Genomic DNA, 23,113 nt, shown 5'->3' on the forward strand with positions numbered 1-23,113 from the left:
ATGCCTTCGGCTGGCCCTGGGAGAGGGTGTGGCCTCCCCTAACCAGTGTGCTCACTATGAAATGGCTCAGAAACCATTAAGAAAAAAAGGATAGCAATGATTGCATGAAAGCAATTCTCTGACAATAGCTTTACTGCATTCACTGATAACTGTAAAAAACTGGTATGTGTTGTGATAAGATGCTGCTGTGATAAAACCTCAATCACAACCTCTAAAGTCCATTGTTTGTCTTACCAGGTTTGCATGATGCCTCTGTCACCAAAAGAAGATAAATAGAAGCAAAAACAGTAAAATCTAATAATTATTAGAGATAAATAGAATTACTGTGTTCATTAACTTAACATCTATAAACACAACCAACCGAAAAATAAACATTTGCACTCACAGCATTTCAAACAGCTCAAGAACATCTGAGACTAAATGTAACTGACATCATTCTGCAAAAAACAAGTAAAGAACTATTTTAAGAATAATAAGAACATTTTTGTTTATATTTGAAGAACTAAACTACTAATCTACACTGATTCATAATGTTTATCACATTTAGACTTACTGAGCCTTTCTGCAGTTCCTCACAGCTGGGATCAGTCTCCGTCGTCCCTCCTCTGATGTGTTGTACTTTTTCAGGTCCAACTCATCCAGAACCTCCTCTGACATCTGCAGCATGTGGGCCAGAGCTGAGCAGTGGATCACAGAGAGTATCTTCTCTGATCTGTTCTTTGACTTCAGGAACTCTTGGATCTCCTGATGTACTGAGCGGTCATTCATCTCCATCAGACAGTGGAAGATGTTGATGCTTCTGTCAGGAGAGATATCCTCTCTGTTCATCTCCTTCAGGTTGTTGATGACTCTCTGGATGATTTCTGGTCTGTTCTCTGTCCAACCCATCAGGCCTCCTAAGAGTCTCTGGCTGGACTTCAGAGAGAGGCCATGAAGGAAGCGAACAAACAAGTCCAGGTGGCCATTTTTACTTTGTAGAGATTTCTCCATGGCTCCCATCAGGAAGACATCCAGTGATGTGTAATCATGATTATTGTCTGATGATTCCCGCTTATCATTGTTTCTGAAAAAAACAGCAATCTTCTTGAGGAAAGGCTTTAGTTTTGATTCCCTGAGTTTGTACTCTTTTCCCAGGAAGGCCTTCAGTACCTGTGTGTTGCTGCTGTTGTAACAGTGGTACATGTAGACTGCAGCCAAAAACTCCTGAATGCTCAGATGAACAAAGCTGTAGACTGTTTTCTGGAAGATCACACTCTCGCTTTTGAAGATCTCTGTGCAAAATCCTGAGTACACCGAGGCATCTGTGACATCAAGATCACACTGCTCCAGGTCTTCTTGGTAGAACATGATGTTTCCTTTCACCAGATGTTCAAACGCCAGCCTCCCCAGCTTCAGAATAACTTCTCTGTCAGCCTCCGTCAGCTCCTGTGGACTCGTCTCATGTCCCTCATTATACTTGTGCTTCTTCCTCTTTGTCTGAACCAGCAGGAAGTGTGAGTACATGTCAGTCAGGGTCTTGGGCAGCTCTCTTGTCTGATCTGTTGTCAACATGTGCTCCAGAACTGTAGCAGTGACCCAGCAGAAGACTGGGATGAGACACATGATGTGGAGGCTCCTGGATGTCTTGAGGTGTGAGATGATTCTGCTGGACAGCTCTTCATCTTCATCACTGAATCTCTTCCTGAAGTACTCCTCCTTCTGGGGGTCAGTGAAGCCTCGTACTTCTGTTACCCTGTCAACACATGTAGGAGGGATCTGATTGGCTGCTGCAGGTCGGGAAGTTATCCAGATGAGAGCCGAGGGAAGCAGCTTCCCCTCGATGAGGTTTGTCAACAGCACGTTGACTGATGACTTCTGTGTGACATCAGATACGACCTTCGTGTTGTTGAAATCCAGTGAAAGTCTGCTTTCATCCAGGCCGTCAAAGATGAACAAAACTTTACAGACAGCGAGCTTCTCTGTTGTGACGTCCTGTAACGTTGGATGGAAAACATGGATCAGCATGAGGAGACTGTACTGCTCATCTTTGATCAGGTTCAGCTCCCTGAACGAAAGCAGAATCACCAGACTGACATCTTGGTTTTTCAAGCCGTCTGCCCAGTCCAGAGTGAACTTCTGCACTGAGAAGGTTTTTCCAACGCCAGCGACGCCGTTTGTCAGAACAACTCTGATGTATTTCTGTTGGTCAGGTAAGACTTTAAAAATGTCATGACACTTGATTGGAGTGTCATGGAGGGTCTCCATCTTGGAAGCTGCTTCAAGCTGCCACATCTCATGTTGGGTATTAATGTCTTCATTCTGTCCCTCTGTGATGTAGAGCTCAGTGTAGATCCTGTTGAGGAGGGTTTTACTTCCGGCTTCATCAGTTCCTTCGGTCACACTTTCACATCTCTTCTTCAGATTGATTTTATGTTCATCTAAAAGCTTCTGCAGACCACTATCTGCTGAAAGAAAGAAAGAGAAGGTATAATTAAAAAGAAATTTTCAGTACTATAGAGGAGGTAGATTCCTGTCCTGTTTTCAGAGATGATGACATCAGCAGAGAGATCTCCAGTCTTACTTTGTAAAGTGCTGGTCTGACTGTCTGTCTGCAGTCCAGGTCTTGTTCTGGAACTTTTTGCACACTGTGGACAGGAGAAGTCTCCTGATGAAGTAGACTGGTCACAGCCGATAGAGACTGCATCCTTCAGATGGTCCTGACACAAAGAACAGCAGAACAGCTGCTCCTCCACAGAAACACCCCTCCTCTTCCTCTCTCTGTGGACATGAACACATTCTTTAATAACATTGATGGTGACCAATCGCCAGCTCACAAGTTGCATGCAGCTCTTTCCCTACATAAACAGTCCAAACTGTAAGTATTTGGACAGTTACACATTTGTGTTCTTCGGGCTCTGGGCTTCAGCACATTCAATTTGAAATAAAATAATGCATACCACATTAAAATACCAAACCTCAGCTTTAATTTGAGTTTACATCTATATTGGAAGAACTGTGTGTTTGTGTTTGTCTTGTTTCTGCAGCAGTGCTAACTCTCAGTCACTGGATCCATTTACTACATCATTAAAGATGGCATGTTTCTGAACAGCATTTGAATCTGCAGTCATGAATAGTTGGAAAATATTTTTCTGTAACTTGCATCATGTAGATAGAAATAAAAAAGTACTGGTTAATGGAAAAACTGAGTGAATTAATACATGAATATTAATTTGTCACTGGTGACAGCCTATTATAACTATCAAAAATTCATTCAGAACATTCAATTTTAAATAAAATAATGGATACTACAATTGCAAGGCTTCAAAAGTAATTAGACACAACAAAGTACCAGTAGAGGCAGAGAAGAAGAAGAAGACTGCAAGCTAGTAAACCTGGATGTAAACAATGCCAGATTTAAGATATTAGCTTCATAAATTAGCTTTGCAAATGTTTCCCGAGGAGGGAAATTGATTCAACACAATTTTAGACCACAGTGATACACACAATGCATTTTGTAAGTAAATCAATGTTAACATGACTTTTGTTTGTTAAAAAGAAAACTCCACAGGGCTCCTTTAAGCTACTATGAGCCATTAAAAGTCACAAAAATAAACAAGAGGCAAATGAACAAAACAGAAAAGTCCACTTGTGAAAAATAAAAGACTGCTGCTCTTTTGTCTTGTGTTGTGGTGCTGAACAGAGAGCTCTGGTTAATATATTTGTAATGCATCTTTTCATTGTGTTTCTCCCACTGTTTGTTATAATCTCTCTCCCTCTGTGTTAGTGTCACAGATTTTAAATATCGTTAAATATCAGACTCAGTTTCCTCTGCTGCAGTGGTCAGTCTACAATGATAAATCAGCTGCAGCAGGCTGTTTGTATACATTTCCATTACATCCTCCCATATTCTGTGCCTTTGAACAGGAACACGTTAAGACACATTCTGTATTGCATGAAACCAAACACTCAATTTTCTTCTATTTTACCTGCACAAAACCCTGGTGCAGTCCTTTAGTAAATAAGGACAGACAACATTTGACTGTTATTAAACCCTTAGTAAATATCACCCTGAGTTACCTGCTACTACTTTTGATTTTTTGACTGGAAAATAAAAAAAAAAACAGCCCTGTCTCTGTCTGTGTCTAACATGTACATGAAGATCCGTTTTAGATTACAGCTGAATGGAAGTTAGTTCATTATTTTGTTCCACTGTATTTCCATAACATTTTATCCAAAGATGCAAACTGGATATATTGAGTGAAGAGTCTTTAACATCTAGGCTATATGTTTGAGAACACAAAGTGTGGGGAGTGAAAATGCCAAATGTCCGAAATGCTGGACCCAATCTGCAACGGACCCATGGAAAGCTTACCTGAACCCTACATGAATAAATTAATTTTCAAAAAAGAGAGACCGACCCTAATAGACCCGAACAAAGCAGACCCGATTCAAAATGTGGTCGACCCGAACAGAGAGAGAACATGAACACCGGCAGCAGCCTGATGTGATCAACTAATTTAATCAATTAGCAAGCAGCCGCGGTTGTTCTAATATTAATGTCCTAAGAACAAATGTAAAGTCAGAGAAACGAAATCATTTGTTTATATGCTTCAAACACAAATTTATAACATATAGGCCTAATAACTGAAAATCCTGTTCATCCTCCTGTAACAACAAGAAAACCTGCTGTAGCCAACTGGGTGATAGACAGACAAAAGACAAAATTCTACCCTGTTTATTCTATTTAATTTAATATAAATTAATAATAAATGTAATAAGCCTATCTATGAAAATCCAAAATTCATTTAACAGCATAAATCTTGTGGAGGACTGATTTCTCCCCCCAAAATTTCGGTTTTAGTTCCTTTGTCAGACTGACTTTTTTTTCTCAGATTCATCAACTATTTGCATAAATCAGGAACAAACAGTTGATGTTTCACTTAGTTTTACCTCCTTGTTCTCCTTTTCCAGTAACTTGTTCCTCTTCACAGTTGACATTCTCCTCTCACTCAAAACACACCATTTTCCACTGCAGTAGCTAATTGTGACCACGGGCCTGTTTCAGAATGCGTTTGTTAACCCTGAGATGAGGGAAACTGGGTTTTAAGCTCCACAAAGAGAGAAAACTAAAACTCAACATGCTGTTTCATTTCCTCATTCATTCAGTCCGTATCAAAACTCGTATCGAAGCGCATTTATCAGCGGATCTAAATTCTGGTTGGAAGTTAGTTTGTTATTCAGGACTTTCTAAAGTTACTGCTTTTGTGCGCATCAGTTATTTCTTTGAATGCTGGGTTTTGCTCTCATATTCAAATATAACACAGCGTAGATTCAGCCTCAGCTCAGAATAAAACCTCTGCATGTCTTTCTGTTACAACACTGTGATTGTGCAAAAGACAGCTGTCAGTTTGTTAGAGAGGCTCCTGCACTGAAATATTTATTACACATGTGTAATCTCACTTTAAATTTAAAAAACTGGTATGAAGCTTTAGACATGTAGGATCAATGAATTATTATCTCTCAGGTATGGTATGATTGGTCAAATTGATGGAACATCATTCCAACAATATTGGAGATTATATGTTAATATTTCTGAGTGAGCAGGATTGTGGTGCAGCTGCAAAATGAAGTTTGAAAGTGAGATTATTTATAAAAAAGGGTGCATAGTCTGAACGTGTTTAACAGCATTTCAGTGACTATGTTTAAATTTACTACATTTGTTGAAGTAGCTGAAATAAAGTCACTGAATGAACCTCAACACTTTTTCAAGTGCAAATCACCAAACACATTATTACTGGATCAGACTGTGAGCTTACAGTCATGTCTCTATGTCTTTGAGCTATATATTTATTATATATTAAACTATATTTTTCATCTTCGGTTGCTGCCCCCTGTGTTTTGTGCCCATCAGATTAAAGCTAAACAAATATATTTAAAATGTAATGTAGCTACAGCCTGATACAAAGACAGATTCCACTTTATTATCATTAAGGAAATGTAAGTCTGGTAAATGATGAATTAATGGACAATACTGAATAAAACATTACAGTGTTAACTTATTGACACTTTCCTGCTCTGACTCAGGCTAAATGTGCACAGTCCACATACACATGCATTAATATCTCTATGTCCACTGGATTAAAATGGATGCTCTACCTTTTATTTACCCTTTTGCCATGGTGAATTGTAGTATCAGAGCTCCATTGATGACTTTTTTCATTCACCATGCATGCACTTAACTCAGAGTTGACTGAACTGATTCCAATCAGCCGTTCTGGAACCCACAACTCTGAGTTTCCCATCTTGGGGTTAACCAACTCAGAATTCAGGGTTAGACTCAGAGTTTATTGAACCTGCTTTCTGGAATAGACCCCAGGGGTCCACTTTGGTCCACTTGGGTGTTCGACACATTGACATACAGGCCCAAGACCTGTGGCAGTAGGCCCGTGGCATTTGGATTGGGTCCCCTCAGGGATAGAGTAGAATTTGGATCCAGGACCTGACTCCTCAGAACTGAGTGGACATGTGAGGACTACAATGCTGCCTGATGCTGAGCTGTCAGATTAACTAATGTAGTCAGTGCTCAAGCAACAAAAAATATTAGTGACTGGCTTTTTAAAAATTCACAGAATTATAAAACAAATTGTGCTGTACTGTAGCTTATGAAATTAAATTTAAAAACTGAATCATCTTCAGGTCAGTTTACAGTAGAAACAGTCTCTTACTTTTTGTCTGAGGGTCCAGGTTCAGTACTGAGGTCTGGAGTCTCTCCTAGACTCTTCGTAGACAGACAGCTGGATATTAGAGAATCTGCTCTGTCCTCCTCTTCCTCCAAATCATTCATCTTCTGGAGTCTGAGAGGTAAACCAGTAACACTGGAGACACACACACATACACAATATAATAAACCCAGTCCTAGGCAAGGCAAGTTTATTTGTATAGCACATTTCATAAAAGGCAATTCAAAGTGCTTTACATAGAGCATAAAAGGCATCACAACAGAATATAAAAGCAACACAAGTAAAAAGACATTTAAATACAATTAAAAAGTGTTAAATGTGGAAATAAAAAGAAGCTAAAAAAGAATGAGAAGCTTTATAAACCAACAGCAGTATTTTAAAAATCAATTCTTTGATAGACAGGAAGCCAGTGTAAAGATCTGAGAACTGGAGTGATATGATCCACTTTCTTGGTCTTAGTGAGGACTCGAGCAACAGTGTTCTGAATCAGCTGCAGCTCTCTGATTGATTTTTTAGGGAGACCTGTAAAGACAGCTTTACAGTAGTCAAGTCTACTGAAGATAAATGCAGGACAAGTTTTTCCAAATCCTGCTGAGACATAAGTCCTTTAATTCTTGATATATTCCTCAGGTGATAGTAGGCTGACTTTGTAATTGTCTTAATGTGGCTGTTGAAATTCAGGTCTGAGTCCATGACTACACCAAGATTTCTGGCTTGGTTTGTAGTTTTTAACATTATCGATTGAAGCTGAGTGCTGACTTTTAATCGTTCTTCCTCGGCTCCAAAAACAATTACTTCAGTTTTGTCTTTGTTTAATTGAAGAAAATTCTGGCACATCCAATCGTTGATTTGTTCAGTGCACTTACTCAGTACTTGTATTGGACCATAGTCCCCTGGTGATGTATAGTTCTACCTCTCAAGTTAGCAGCTTCTTATTAGTTTACATTACTTTAACTACAACCACGTGTTTTTTTAGCCATCACAAAGAAACTTTGACTCTGGTTTAAATCCAACAAACAGACTTAAGATAAACATCTGTGTCGCTCTTAACTGTGACTTTTCTCTATTTTGATCAAACCAGTTTGTCAAGTTATATTGCTGTGAGGACGCAGAAACCAGGAAAAGAACAAAGGAAACAACGTTTGAAGACATCTACATATGTGATTTCATATTGGGTGGGTATTTTTCTGACAGTTTAGTCAACTAAACAATTAATCAGAAAAATAATCAGCAGATTGATCAATAATGACAGTAATCATTATTTGCAGTCCTAATATTAACACTCACCCTGCCTCAGACTTGCTGTTTTCCTCCTTCTGCTCTGTTGACTTTAAAATGGAGTCTGAACAAGACGGGATACTTTCACTTTCAATGGGTGCGTCTCAAGTCTCTTATTTTATGGCTCCTCGCTCCTCGTCTGAACCAGAAGTTGTCTCTGATGCGCCATTTTGACGAGCGTCCCAAGTTTCTTATTTTGCTCGGAGGAGCGAGGAGCGAGGAAACATGAGAGCAGACTTCACGGAAGTCTTTTACCGGCCGACATGCCCCCTTATTGGATATCAGTTATTGATTGGACGCTGCAGCTGATCAGACTGATCTGATACATCACTGCAGTTTCATACCAAAGTGGAGACAGATTACAGATTAAATTTAAGTGTATCATTCCCAAATTTTATGTTTATTTATATATTCATCATATAGTTAAAAATCTGTTAATTGTCGGTCTGATCAACAAAAGAACCATAACCTCAGACTTGCTGTTTTCCTCCTTCTGCTCTGTCCACTTTAAAATAGAGTCTGAACAAGACTTAATACTTTCACATTCAAGTGTTCCTTCCTGTTTGCTCCCCCCTTCTTTAATGTAAGTAATGTGTGTGTGTGTGTGTGTGTGTATGTGTGTGTGTGTGTGTCTGAGGTGAGAGACAGGAAATGTGGAATGACAAAGAACAGGAGCAATCATAGGTCAGCAGTCAATAACAAAGATATATTGACAGTGAGTGTGTGTTTTTCCAAACCTGTAACTCCATTATTTGTATTTTTGTTCTCTCATTAATGCTCTGTTTCTCTTGCTGTAGCTGCTGCAGTCAGAGAAAAGTCAAGATAACTGAACTGTCAGCTTTATGCAATTTCTATATAGAAATTGTTCCTCCTTTACATCTGCTGCCAAATGCATGATTGTTCAAATGACCATACTTTCTTTTTTTGATTATGGGGATAAAGATTGGCTTGCAAAACAACATTTCAAAAGCTTGACACAATTTATCATTCTGCTACTCGATTAGCTAAGAATGCCCCATTTAAAACATAACACTGCCTATTCTCTGGTTAAATGGCTCTCTCTGCATACTCATCGTAACTTACATTGGTTTACGCTTATTTATAAAGCTCTTATTGGATACTCAATCCCCTATTTAAATCAGTTGTTGCAGCCACTATTTGTGGCCACGTATAATACAGGGTCTTCCTCTTACATCAGAGTAAATGCCCCTAAATCCAACACCTTTTTTGGCCTGTTGTCATTCCAGTCTGCTGCTGCTGCTAATGATTGGAATTTGTTACAAAAACACAAAAACTGGATAAGTTTATTTCAATCACTGCTTTTAAGGGCCTACTTATGGATATTTTTTGATAATACACATAAATGTTTTACTTCTGTTTGATTAATACTTGTAAATGTTTTACTTGTAATTGTTTACTTCTGTTCGATTAGTAGTTCTTTGTTTTTGTTGTTGTTTTTGTCCCCTATCCTCCTTCCCCCTTTTCAAGTGTCTTCTGACACTTGACAGACTGTCATTGTAAATAAGAAATTGTTCTTAATGTCTTGCCTGGTAAAATAAAGGTTAAATAAAATAAAGTTTGTCAACTTGAGAGAGTGCAACTTTGCTTGGGCTTGCACATACTTGAATAAACATGCATCATTTTGCCTCTGTTGGCCTCCTTTTATCTTCTACATCTGCTAAAGTTCTGCTAATCAACATCTATTCTAGGTTTGTGCAGGCAAACCAAAGCGGCCAGAAACAGAACAAGACTGCACAGACAAAGCAGAACTAACAGAGAAGAGCAAAGGAACCACCAAAACTGAACTGAAAATGAGGACTTAAATACAAACTAAACTAATGAAACAATAAGGAACAGGTGGCAAGACACAAGTGCAGGCTGGGAGCTGATTGGCTGGGGAAGACACAGGGAGCAGGACAGGGCTAACAAGACTGATGCAGGGCAGGTGTGGAGCACAGGAACAAATAAGGGAAACTGAGCAAAGAGAAAACCAAAAAACCCAGAGAACACTATATAATCATGCACAAAACGTCCCAGAACTCACATCAATACAACTTAAATAAGTGCACAAATCACAGCGAGCGCACACAGCAAAATAAACTTCAGCATACATTGCTGTTGACAAAAACATGAATAAATCAGTCTATCAAGCAGAGTGGCTGCATATTAAGACTTCATGAAACATAATCGAATTAAGAGACAACTGCAGCTCTGGTTAACATAACTAGTGTTTCAGTTCACTTTAGCACTTAGTTCCTAAGAGAGTCAATGTAGAAGGCAACAGTATCTCAAGTGGTCTTTGAATATAATCTGCAACCTCTCTTATCTGTTCTTCTTCCCACTCAGTCCAGTCTTAAATAGGCAGAAAAGCCTGATGGCATCTAATGGACTGATGGAGGGACACAGAGCCAGACTGGGACAGAACCATGACAATTTCTGATACATTTGCTCCAGTCACAAACACAGAGACAAGGATTCAAAAAAAGATTTGTGAAAAGTTGTCCAGGAGTGTGACGGGGCGCCCGTGAAAGCTCCGTCATGCCCTAACCGGCGTGCGTTTCTCTCTCTCTTGGCCGGAGAGAGAGCGCCGGTGCCGGGAGCGCACAGCGCGCAGCGCTCCCACTGTTCCTGCGGAGCCATGCTCCGGTTAAAACTGTTCCTTGCAGGCCCGCACTTGTGTCCCGCGGTCCTGCACTTCCACAAACTTTTCCCCACTGTCCGAACTCTTTTCTTCACGCTAGGCGTTCGAGGGTGCACACTCGGCGCTGACGCGACACACACACTTACACACTTACCTGCTGCCGCTGCCTCTGGTTGCCTCCGGGCATGGACCAAACTGAGGCACTTCCTGGACACACCATAAATAGCGCTTGGTGGCGCGCTTAAGAGGGTCATGTGACCGTGTACCATACCATTAACATTGAATGGACTGATATTTTATGATTTATTTTGGTTTGGGGGTATTTGGCCATAGCTGTATGGAGGGCGATTAGTGCCATTTTTCCTTTATGCAAAGTATATCATTGATTTTTGAATTTATGTCGGTTGTGTTGTCAAATTTGACCGTAGGCCGAGTATCAATGTGGGTGACGAGCTGCCAGTGTGAAACCTGTCTTGTAAATACTTTTTTTTGTTATTGGGTTTTTTCCACTTCTGTACTGTAAATATTTTTGCCACTCTTGTTTTGGAACTTGGGGTGAATAAAAAATTACCACGCTGAAGTTTCTCGTCGTCTGAGCCATCATTGAAAGCGAACCCGCGGCAAGGAGGAAATGTGCACAATGTATTGAACTAAGTATTGTATGAATTTAAAACTGCTCTGTGTCTGAAATCAGGCTTGGTGCCTGAGAACTTTAACCCCTGCAGAGACTTCCTCATTTTACTAAAAAGGAATAATTTTCCATTAAATCCATGTTCTGTATCCACAGATAAAGTCAAACTGTTAGTATGCCCGAGATACACACTCCACCCAAACCTACCTCTAAAATAATTCTCTGTAAAGACTGTAAAGTCAAATGACTTTTGTCATTTGAGCTGAATTACAAATGAACTTCTGTGCAAGTTAACACTCTTGCTTAGATCAGCAGGAAGCCAGTGGCTTGTGAAGCGAGCTGTGGTTTCAGCAACCGACACAGACACTCTACATCCTTGACCTTTAACAGTTAAGTCTTGGGAATTGTGTTGTGCAATGCAAACTAAAATTATCCAATAATTTGCTGATGTTCTGTTTGGTGACCATATATGGATTTTGAGATGCAGATGCTTTAAGATGAATGATAAAAGTGGGGGCCAGAGACGTCTTGAGGCTTTTTCAACTTTTTTTGCTTTTGGAGGCCTGCTGCTTTTAGGTCTCTTTTGCCTTTTGCTTTTTGCCTTTTTGCATTTTGGCCTTGCTGTTTTTTTTGCCTGTTAGGCCTTTTTTTGACTCCTTTAAATCCTAGAGAGGGTTTTCTCCTTTTTAACTTTTGCATTCAAATTTTGTATTTTACTTTTTATGTTTTGTAAAAGTCATTACACAGTCTGTGTCTGTGTGTTTACTGTTGGAGAGTACTATTAGTGTTGTGTGTGACTGCTGCTTCCCCATCTGTCCTCCCTGTTTTCTACTCTCTTCTTTTTTTTCTTTTTTTCTTGCTTTGTCTTCTCTGTGTCTGTTGTTGTCATTGTCGTTTCCCCAGTCTTGTTGCTGTACCGCGACAGTACCGTGACTAGTCAACGTCACTCCTGTTTTGTGCTCTGTGCTAATGCTACATTGTACTACTAACCCACTTGTCAACTGCTGCTGTGGGGACCTCTTTTCAGTCGTCTCCTATTTTTTATTAACCTTACCCCCCCTTTTATTTCATGGTATACCCTGGTCTTCCTACTTGTTTTTTCCCCAGCCTAGCTTTTCCCCCCGCCAACATTACTCTTCCTGTGAACTCCTGTACCAGTTATCCCCCATTGAACTTATCTCTGCTCACTCTGCTGGCACTGTCGTCGATACCTTTATCATGGCTCCAGACACACTCTCCATCTATATTTCTCCACTAACCCCAACATCCAAAAGTTATCCAACATCCAAACCATATGTTCAAGCTGTTCCCCCTCGATTGCTACCCCTTTCACTGTCAACATAGACAACGTCAGACCCCTTCAGCGTGCCCCCATTACATTGCCCTCTCATCTGATCAATTTTGCCCTCCTCAAAACCCGATCATTAAACAACAAAGCTCCCATCCCACATGAACTAGTCCTGGACAGTTCAATTGACTTTCTCCTGTGCACAGAAACTTGGCAACAACCTCATCTCCCCCTGGTTTTGGCTACATCTGCAAAGTCCTTCTTGTTGTAGAGGTTGTCTAGCTGTTTTATTCAATCAGAACTTCAGGATCACAGAACTCTCCCTCCCCACAGTCTCATCATTTGAACTTGTTGCATTTAAAGCATGTTGCTACAAACTTGACCTCTCTGCTTACAAAGATGCCCTCTCTGCTGCCAAGTCTGTCTACTTTTCCACTATCATCAATGACTCCAGCTGTAACTCTAGAACCCTCTTCTCTGTCGTGAACAACCTCCTCAAGCCCTGTGCTAATTCCATCTCCTCCTCTACACCTGAACAATGCAACTCATTCCTTCAATTTTTTTCAGACAAAATCACCACTATTATCAAATCACTGTCTCCTCTGTCTGACCCAGCAGCCCCTATCCCGACCCCTCTCCTCCCCATCCCTCTTGACCTCCCTACTACTCACCCTATCTCCGCCTCTCCTGGTTCACTCTAGTTACCCCCTCCATCATTTCCAAACTCATCAGCTCATCCAAACCCACAACCTGCTCCCTCGACCCCCTCCCCACCCCCCTGCTGAAGACATGCCTTCCCATCATATGCCCCTACCTCACCAACCTCTTCAACTCCTCACTGTCCCATGGAATTGTCCCCTCTGCCTTCAAAACTGCTACTGTCTCCCCAATCCTCAAAAAGCCTGGTCTTGATCCATCCTACCTCAACTACTATTGGCCAATCTCCAATCTCCCCTTCCTCTCAAAAACTCTGGAATGCGTCATAGCTGCACAACTTCAAACCCACTTGCATTCCAATAACTTATTTGAACCCCTCCAGTCTGGCATTCACCCACTCCACAGTACAGAAACTGCCCTTCTCAAAGTATTCAATGATCTCCTTGCCTCAGCTGACACCGAGCTCTCAACATCCTCATCCTCCTCGACCTGAGTGCAGCCTTTCATACTGTGAGCCACAACATCTTGCTTGCCAGACTTGAAGACCTCGATATGGAAGGCACCACACTTAGCTGGTTCTTGTCCTACCTCTCCAACAGATCACACTTCATTTCTCTTCACAACCACTCCTCTGTCACATCCACAGTCACACACAGCGTTCCCCAGGGTTCCATACTCAGCCCACTCCTTTTCATCGTCTACATCCTCTCAGTCAGATTCTCCGCTACTTCAATCTGGACTTCCACTGCTATGCCGATGACACTCAGATATCCTTAGCATCAAATCCCCCCACAACCCACCCCTCTCCCACATTAACTCCTGTCTGTCTGCTAAAAAAGTGTGGATGCAGCAAAAATGTCCTCAGAGTCAACAGTGACAAAACTGAATGCCTCCTCATTGGTTCCAAATCCACCCTCAGCAGGACCAACATATCCACACTCATCACTGATGACACTATAGTCTCCCCGTCCTCCTAGGCCCACAATTTTGGTGTGACCCATGATCTCAACCTCTCCCAAATTGGTAAATCCTCTTTCTACCACCTTTGCAATATTGCAAAGGTCAGGCCCTCTCTCACATGCCCTGCTGTTGAAATGCTCATCCATGCCTTCACTTCCTCCCATCTTGACTATTGTAACTCACTCCTCTATGGCATCAGTGCAAGCTCCATCAACAGACTCCAACTGGTCCAGAACGCAGCCTCCTGACTTCTTACTCACACCAAATCCTGGCAACACATCACTCCAGTCCTAAAAGAGCCCCATTGGCTTCCTGTCTCCTATCAGATCAACTACAAAATCCTGGTCAACACCTACAAAGCCCTTCACCAACTGCCTCCTCCTCTTCCCCCACCAATCTTCTCGGTCCCTCAGATCCACCTTTGCTGGCCTTCTCTCCACCCCAAAGTCCAACATTCACAGTTTTGGTGACAGAGTCTTCTCTAGGGCAGCTCCCAGGCAATGGAACTCCCTTCCCCAAGACATCAGAGACTCAGAGTCCCTTATTGCTTTCCAATCCCGCCTCAAGACCCATCTCTTCTCCACTGCTTTCTCATAGCCAGCTGTCAGGCATTCTGGACTAAATAGGCCTGAATTAGATTGGTTCAATGACAGCTGGTGATTATAGATGCCAAGCTGAATATTGGTTCCCTAAGCAGGCCGATGGTCTTGTGTGTAGATTTTGGGAACCCATTGGATACCTAAGTCAGATTTAGAGGACAGCCACCTGCCGGTGCCTTATCCACACTGGCAGGGGGTATTCTTAACTGTATGAGATTATTGCCATAATTACATTATAATTGTAATTCAAAGCAGTTCCTGTTAGCACTACTACAGACTTTCAGGTACTAGCCCTGACCGAAACCTGGATTTGTCCAGAAAACACTGCCACACCGGCTGCACTCTCTGTTAACTCCACTTCTCACACACACCCCGCCCTGTTGGGCGTGGAGGCGGTATGGGGGTCCTCATTTCCAAACACTGGAAATTCAGTAAGCTTTCTCCACTAAACAACAACTCCTCCTTTGAATGCCATGCAATCAGAGTTACTGCTCCTGTTAAGCTGTTCGTGGTTGTCATATACCACCAACCAGGGTGTCAACTGGGGAACTTTGTTGTTGAACTTGACATGTTACTCTAAGCCATGCCTGATGACAACACATCACTGATTGTCATGGGAGACATAAATATCTATGCTGACAAAACCCAAGCAGCTGACTTCCTGTCACGTCTGTCCACATTTGACCTCAATAGGTCTCCACCCCTCCCACACACAAAGCAGACAATACTCTTGATCTGATTTTAACTCGGAACTGCTCCACAGCAAATCTGACTGTCACCCCCCTACATCTGTCTGACCACTTCTTCATTCATTTCATGATCACCTTAGCAGAACATCCTCATGTTCCTCCACAAATGGTGTCCTTCTACTGCAACATCCAGTCCCTCACAATGACTCAACTTTCCAATGAGGTCTTGGCTACTTCGTCATAATGAATTTTCCTCACTCCCAGTCAATGTGGTTACAGACACACTCTGCTCCTCACTAGCCACCTCTCTTAACAATCTATGCCCTCTAACATCCAAACCTACTTGCATAACCAAGTCTCTGAATTCCTTTCTGAGAACAACCTGTACGACTTGAATCAGTCTGGCTTTAAGCAGGGGCACTCAACCAAGACTGCCCTCCCGTCGGTTATGGAATCACTGCATTCAGCTAGAGCTGATGGTCAGTCCTCAGCACTATTGCTGCTGGATCTCTCAGCTGCGTCTGACACAGTTAACCACCAAATCCTTCTCTCCACACTTACTAAGCTTGGTATCTCAGCATCTGCCCTCTGCTCGTTCATGTCCTACCTCTCAGGGAGATATTTTAGAGTATCTTGGAGGGGAAAGTGTCCAAACTGCACAGATTATCGACAGGGGTTCCTCAAGGGTCAGTACTCAGCTCCCATGGTTTCTCATACCATTGCTATGCTGTTGATTAGGGCTTTAGTCTCCTGATCGATTAGTTGGTCGATATGCTCTAGTCCGACCAAATTCTCATTGGTTGAATAATCACTGTGTTACTTTCAAAGGACATAAGTGCTACATCAATAGCCTTCCAGGATTAATCCATTATTACCTGCGGCGGGAGGGACAGACTACAAATGACCTGTGAAAAAAGGGGTGTATTCAAAACACCACCATTGTTTTCATAACTTTGAACTCGCCCAACCTAATGGAAACTGCTAGGTCTAACTGTTTTCAGCGTTTACTGAGTGTTTAATGAGCGTTTACTGAACATACTGAATGTTTACTGAATCAGTGTTTCTCCTATAATTATAACAGCGAGAACCCCTGCCAGGCCAAAAAAATATTTTTAATGCCAAAAATAAAGCCAAATACCCATTCATTCACAAATCGCATTTGGATAAGTGACAGTGAATGCGAGCGGAGCAGAGGAAAAGGTTAGCAGTAAGTTGTCAGTCTGGCAGTAAATGCACAGTACAGACTACAGTGTGTCAGTTAATAAATGCTGCACTCTCAAGACCAAGAAAAGTCACGTCTGTTATTTTCCCAAGTGCTGGAAAAGTAAAGGGGGTTAGCTCCAAAGTTACAAGTAGCCACAATGGGTTAGCCCAACCTGAAAATGCTAAACAGAGAAATAAAGAACAGAGAAATGTGTGGCTGCTGAGTGGCACTCATGATTGGCGGACTGGACTGAGTTCCTTCATTTTTTTGGCCGAGTGTGAGAGGTGAAGGAGGTGGAGAAGGAAGGAAGGGGAGGAGAGACTTGGAGACACGGGAAGCGACGGATGTGAGAGGGTTCGCTCCACAGAAAATCAGTTGCAGTTGGTTGTGGGAACCTGAGGATGGAGACTACTCGTTGAAGCAGCGTGGATACACCAGAGGAAAGGTGCAGCTGGGACAAGGAAGCAGACAGACCACAGCGGGACGAGCCAGGCGTCGATGACGGAGACTTGGTTCAATGTGCACTATTAAGATAAGTAAAGGAATGTATAGTCATAGGTCACTTGATTTAGGATATTTATTTTCCTCCTCCTACAGCGGCTCCATATACAAGGTCCCAGAAGAAGCGGCATGGCTGGAGCAGAGGAGCTGACAGCTGCAAGACTTCCTTTCCCCCTCATGTCACAGAGAACTTGAGTATCCCCCTTCCCCTATCTATTTATTGGCCCACACCATTGGAACAGACATTTTAAGGATTTTTTTATTCCGTTTTGAAGATTCTTGGTTATCACAAGCTTCTTTTAAAATAACTAATTCTTCGCCCTGTTTTAACAACTTGCAAATAAAATTCCTGCATTGCCCCTACTGCTCTCACTCAGGGAAACCACCCAGGGCCGTCTGCATTCAAAACCACCATGCCTCTTGCAGCAGGAAAGGCCTGGGATGAAGCATTTGCGGAGTGCCAACGAGTCACCACCAGAGGTCCCCTCCCACTATACCAAGGTGTGGCAAAATTACCACGGCAGCAACCAGTTGTTGTCCCGCCTCACTCTGAGATGGTCCTCTGGACACAGGTGTCTGAAGGTGGAGCCAAACCCTCCTGCAATGTGATAGTAGAACCTCTCCCTGATGGTGATGCGGAGTGGCGTGCGGGGCGGACTCTGGCCACTCTAAATGGAGGACAAGTACCCTGCCGGATCTGCAACCCCAACCCTTATCCAGTGGAAATCCCCCAGCGTCAGCCATTAGCCCAGGTAACAGAAGTGGCCAAAGCTGATATACAGGGAGAACAGGAGCTGGTTCTCAGTAGTGTGGCCCCAGACATTGCGGAGGTGGAGGTAAGGAGGGTGGAGAGGCAGGCAATATTGAGTTGCATCCTGTGATGTCCTTGCAGGGTGATGGACTGACACCTGACCAGCAGGGGGAGATGACGAGCCTGCTACAGAGGTGGACAAAGGTGTTTTTGAGCCATGATGAGGACTTCGGCCGCACTGGTGTGGTGAAACACCAGATTCCTACCGGTTCAGCCGCGAGAGGTACCGACCTGTCCCCCCAAATCTGTATGCTGAACTACAAACCTTGCTGCAGAACATGCTGGACAGTGGTGTGGTGAGAGAAAGTGCAAGCCCTTGGGCGGCCCCTATTGTGCTTGTCAGAAAAAAAGATGGAAGCTGGAGGTTTTGTGTAGACTACAGGAGGTTGAATGCATTGACACACAAAGATGCCTATCCCTTACCCCGTATTGAGGAGTCACTAACCGGGCTAAAATCAGCCAAATGGTATTCCACACTGGATTTAGCAAGTGGCTGTTGGCAGGTGGAAATGAACCCAGCCGACAGGGAGAAGACAGCCTTCACAACACCATTCAGCTTGTACGAATTCGAAAGGATGCCGTTCGGCTTGTGCAACGCCCCAGCAACATTTTAAAGGCTGATGCAATGCTGCTTGGGAAACATGGTAAATGATTCACTGTTGATTTATCTTGATGATGTGGTGGTCTTTTCTCCTGACTTTGGCAGCCATGTGCGCCACCTGGAAGAGGTTTTCCAGCGACTCCATCAGCATGGATTGAAACTACAGCCCAGAAAGTGCCATCTGTTCCAGCGAGAGGTGACCTATCTGGGGCATGTCATCAGTGAGCAAGGCGTGACTACAGATCCAACTAAGACCGCGGCTGTACACTGATGCCAGTTTCAAGGGGCTGGGAGCGGTGCTGGCCCAGATGCAAGGAGGAAAGGAGTGGGTAATTGCTTATGCCAGCCGTAGCCTACACCCAGCGGAGCGCAATGACCAGAATTACAGCTCCTTTAAGTTGGAGCTATTGGCTCTGAAGTGGGCAGTTACTGAAAAATTTAAAGATTACCTTTGTGGTGTGGAGTTTACTGTTTTCACAGATAACAACCCCTTGGTACATCTTGAGACTGCTTGGCTGGGAGCAGTGAGGCAGCGGTGGGCGGCACAGCTTGCAAACTTCAAGTACACCATCAAGTACCGCCCAGGTACCCAAAACTGGAATGCCGATGCCCTGTCCCAGTTACCAGAGCAGAAAACAAAAATGTTACCAGTGGATTCCGACTGGGTCATCGCGGAAGGGGTTGGATTACCTCTCCCTGGGACGCCCAGATGACAGGTACCCCTACATTTTGGTGATGACTGACCTGTTTTCAAAGTATGCTCTTGCAGTGCCTACCAAGGACCAGTCTGCCAACACAACAGCCCAAGCCCTGTACAGCAGCCTCATCCAGACATTTGGCTGCCCAGAACGCATTCTAATGGACTCGGGGGCTACCTTCAAGTCATCACTACTGAAAGAGCTTTGTCAGCTCTATGGATGCCAAAAGAGCCGCACAACAGCCTATCATCCCCAGGGCAACAGGGCCTGTGAGCGATTCAACCAGATGTTGCCAAGGTTGTTAAACTCTCTGACTGAGACTGAGTAGGCACAGTGGCCCAACCAGCTGCCTGCCCTCCTTCAGGCCTACAACAACACCACCCATAGCACAACTGGGATGACACCGCATTATGTAGTGTTTGGGAGGCATGCCAGGCTGCCTGTGGACTGGGTTACTGGCCTGGCCCCCCCGTGCAGCCCTGCATGCTACAGGGCTGGGTAAAGCAGCACCAAAGAGCCAAGAGCCATGCATACCAGGCTACACAGAAACACACTCAACACAGACAGGAATGAGACCAGACCCATTATAATAGACGAGCTCAGCCAGTACCCCTTCTTCCAGGTGAGCAAGTGCTCATTCGAAACTTCCGCAGGAGGGCTAAAGGGAAGCTGGCATCGAAATGGACCCCTAAACCCTTTGAAGTGGTAACACAGTTAAGAGAAAATCACCCAGTTTATGTCCTCCGGCCAGAGGGTAAGGAAGCACCCACACATACAGTGCATTGAAATAATCTGCGCCCATGCCCTTTAAATATGTTGCTGGACAGCCAGGAGCCAACAGAAGTATCGGGTCCTCCAGCAATGGATCAGTCATGCCAGTTGCCTCCGCCCACTTGGTGGCTTGAGGATGACAGCCGCCGAGCCATTGACAACACCAACAGTGCCAGCTCAGGCCAAACCACCTGACCCTCCACAAGAACCAGCAGCCCCTGGTAATGAGCCTGAGCCTCCAGTTATACGACGCTCAGAGCGAACTAACTTTGGGTTACTTCCAGCCAGGTACCGCAGTGAGTACCTGGTCGGGACGACCATTATTAAAGAAGGGGGAAAAATCAGAGTGAGGCATAATTGTAGTCCTACTTGATCTTATATTTTGCATGTCTTATTTTTATTATATGCATCTGGTTTTAGTGAGTTGCCCTGCATGCTTTTTGCTTTTTGTCACTGTGCGTGCGTTGTATTTTTTAACAGTGGAAATTCAAGCTGGTATTTTTTAAAAGAACCTCACACTTGTGTGACAAGAACACCACCTTCAACTTAATCTCTCTTAGACCGAGCTCTTTGTCACCCAGTTCAGATCAACCCAACCAATTCCCACAAAGTCTGCCCGAAATTTGGGTGTCATGATTGATGACCAACTTACCTTTAAGGTTCACATGGCATCAGTTGCTCAGTCATATCGATTTGCATTGTACAACATCAGGAAGATCAGACCCTACCTGTCCGAGCATGCTGCACAACTCTTGGTACAGACTCTCATACAGATGCATTGACTACTGCAACTCCTTAATGGCAGGCCTCCCCACGTACGTCCAAACCTCTGTAGATGATCCAGAATGCGGCAGCACATCTGGTCTTCAACCAGCCCAAAATAGCATGTCACCCCACAGTTCATCTCCCCCCACTGGTTCCCAGTTGCTGCCCGCATCAAATTCAAAACCCTGACAGTCACTTACAAAACAGCAACTAAAACAGCTCCCATCTACCTGAACTCCCTCATTCAGGTCTATGTTCCCTCCCGCTCACTATGCTCTGCCAATAAAAAGGCGGCTGTTACCACCACCACAAAAGGGCCCTAAGTGGACTCTTTTTCTGTAGTTCCACGGTGGTGGAACGAGTTACTAAACGCTGTTCAATCCACAGAGTCCCTCTCAATCTTTAAGAAAAGACTAAAAACCTAGCTCTTTCATGAACACCTCTGCTCTTGATGGACTGAAGAAAGAAAAAAAAGAACACCTATGTCCTAACAGACTCAAACTTAGCTTTATAGCACTTGTGTTGCTCTCTCCTGACTAGTGTTGCATTAGCTCTGAGCTGTACGTTGCCTTGGATAAAAGTGTCTACTAAATGAAATTGTAAATTATAGATAGTTCGCTGTTTTTTTGCAGTGTGGTGTTTGACTGTTGGACTGCTGCTGTTTCTTGGTTGGCTGTTTTCAGACTAGTGTCGGTTCAGGCCCAACTATTATAGATAGTTCGCTGTTTTTTTGCAGTGTGGTGTTTGACTGTTGGACTGCTGCTGTTTCTTGATTGGCTGGTTTCGGACTAGTGTCGGTTCAGGCCCGGCTGGGGGTACATCTCATCCCTAATGCTCTGCCCGTGGTAACAACCAATAGCAAAGTCCGTTAGAGGGCGGAGCATGTATGAGATAGAAAGAGTAGTTACCTGGATGTAACTCCAGTTCTAAGAGTACATGTGGAGCCCTCTAATTACAAGCCCAGCTGGCCCCAGTTGTTTGTTGCTGAGTGTCAAAGTGAGATGAGTAGCATTGACGCTGGAGTCTTACCTCCTAATTGGAAGCTGACTGCAAAGGACTTTCCTCAGGTGCCGAGGCAGAGCCTCATTGGGGTAGGGCAATGATGAAGCCTGTGAGAGAGCTCCATACATACTCATAGAACTAGTTACATCCAGGTAACTACTATTTCTCTGTAAATCCACTCTGGTTTGCAGAAATAAAAGTATGTGTGTGTGAGAAAAAGAGAGATAATATATGAATGAGAACTATCACTCATGTTAATTTTGTGTTCATAAATATTGTTGTTTTATTAGGCGTAGTCATCCAACAGCTAACATAGCTAATGGCTAACTAAAGCCAGTTATTATATTAAGCGTAGTCAACTGACAGCAAACATTGCTAACATCTAACTAAACCTAGTTATTATATTAAGCACAGTCAGCTGACAGGTAACATAGCTAATGGCTAACTAAACCTCATTAGTATATTAAGCATAGTCAGCTGGCAGCTGACATAGCTAATGGCTTACTAAACCTTGTTATTTTATTAAACTTATACAGCTGACAGCTAACATAACCAACAGCTAACTAATTGTCGTTATTAAGCATTGTCAACAGCTACACTTGATAAGAGCGACCAAAACCACACAGGACAACAGCCGTGATGAAGCGTGACATTCACACTGTTCAGTCTCTTTGCTATAAATAATAGCATTACTTTGCAGTAATCATTTAAAAAAAATCATGTGTCCATAACTAACAAAAAAAACCCAAATAAAAAACACTGCAGTTTCTAAGATCAAGAATTAACTTTCACAATTTTTTGTAAGACAAGTAATAATAGTAAACTGATTTATAAAAATGTGTAAGATAAAAAAGATTAAGAATTGTAATCTGTTTTATGTCATGTATCGTCACAATACAAAATATAACACATATTGTATTTCATACATTCAACACAATGATTCAAATAGTCATGACTTTGGTGTTATAATAACAAAAATACATTTCAAGGTGTCATTCTCTAAAACATCAGTATCATCACATCACCAGCTGATTTTCTGCTCAATTCTTCAGCTCATAAAATCCAGTTAATGAAAGCTGAAGGAAGTCAAAAATAAACCAGATCTGCTCTTCCTCCCGCCAGCGCTGACATATCAGTGTTGAGCCCTGTAGTAAATACTCTCTGACTGAACTATGTGAACAACAACAACTGGCCTATTGTGTTTGTTCAGCACAGTGTTTCTCTGCAGAGCCTCCACTAAATAAAAGACTTCTTTTCAACAAAAGTGAAAGGAGGTTCATCTAAAGAAATCATACATT

General features: G+C 42.9%; 2 protein-coding genes across 2 annotated transcripts in view; both read right to left on the reverse strand.

The window, feature by feature from the left end:
- The window catches only part of LOC137190748 (NACHT, LRR and PYD domains-containing protein 12-like), a 122,297-nt gene that overhangs the window by 54,308 nt on the left and 44,876 nt on the right, over window positions 1–23,113 (reverse strand). The window lies entirely within an intron of this gene.
- On the reverse strand, window positions 550–4,977 carry LOC137190635 (protein NLRC3-like). Its single transcript, XM_067600158.1, has 3 exons — window positions 4,930–4,977; window positions 2,561–2,696; window positions 550–2,444 (listed from the first exon to the last, which is right to left on the reverse strand). The coding sequence occupies exons 1-3, from the start codon at window positions 4,975–4,977 to the stop codon at window positions 550–552; spliced, it is 2,079 nt and encodes a 692-aa protein (XP_067456259.1).

This window comes from Thunnus thynnus, chromosome 10, assembly GCF_963924715.1.
Source record: "Thunnus thynnus chromosome 10, fThuThy2.1, whole genome shotgun sequence".
NCBI classification, from domain to species: domain Eukaryota; kingdom Metazoa; phylum Chordata; class Actinopteri; order Scombriformes; family Scombridae; genus Thunnus; species Thunnus thynnus.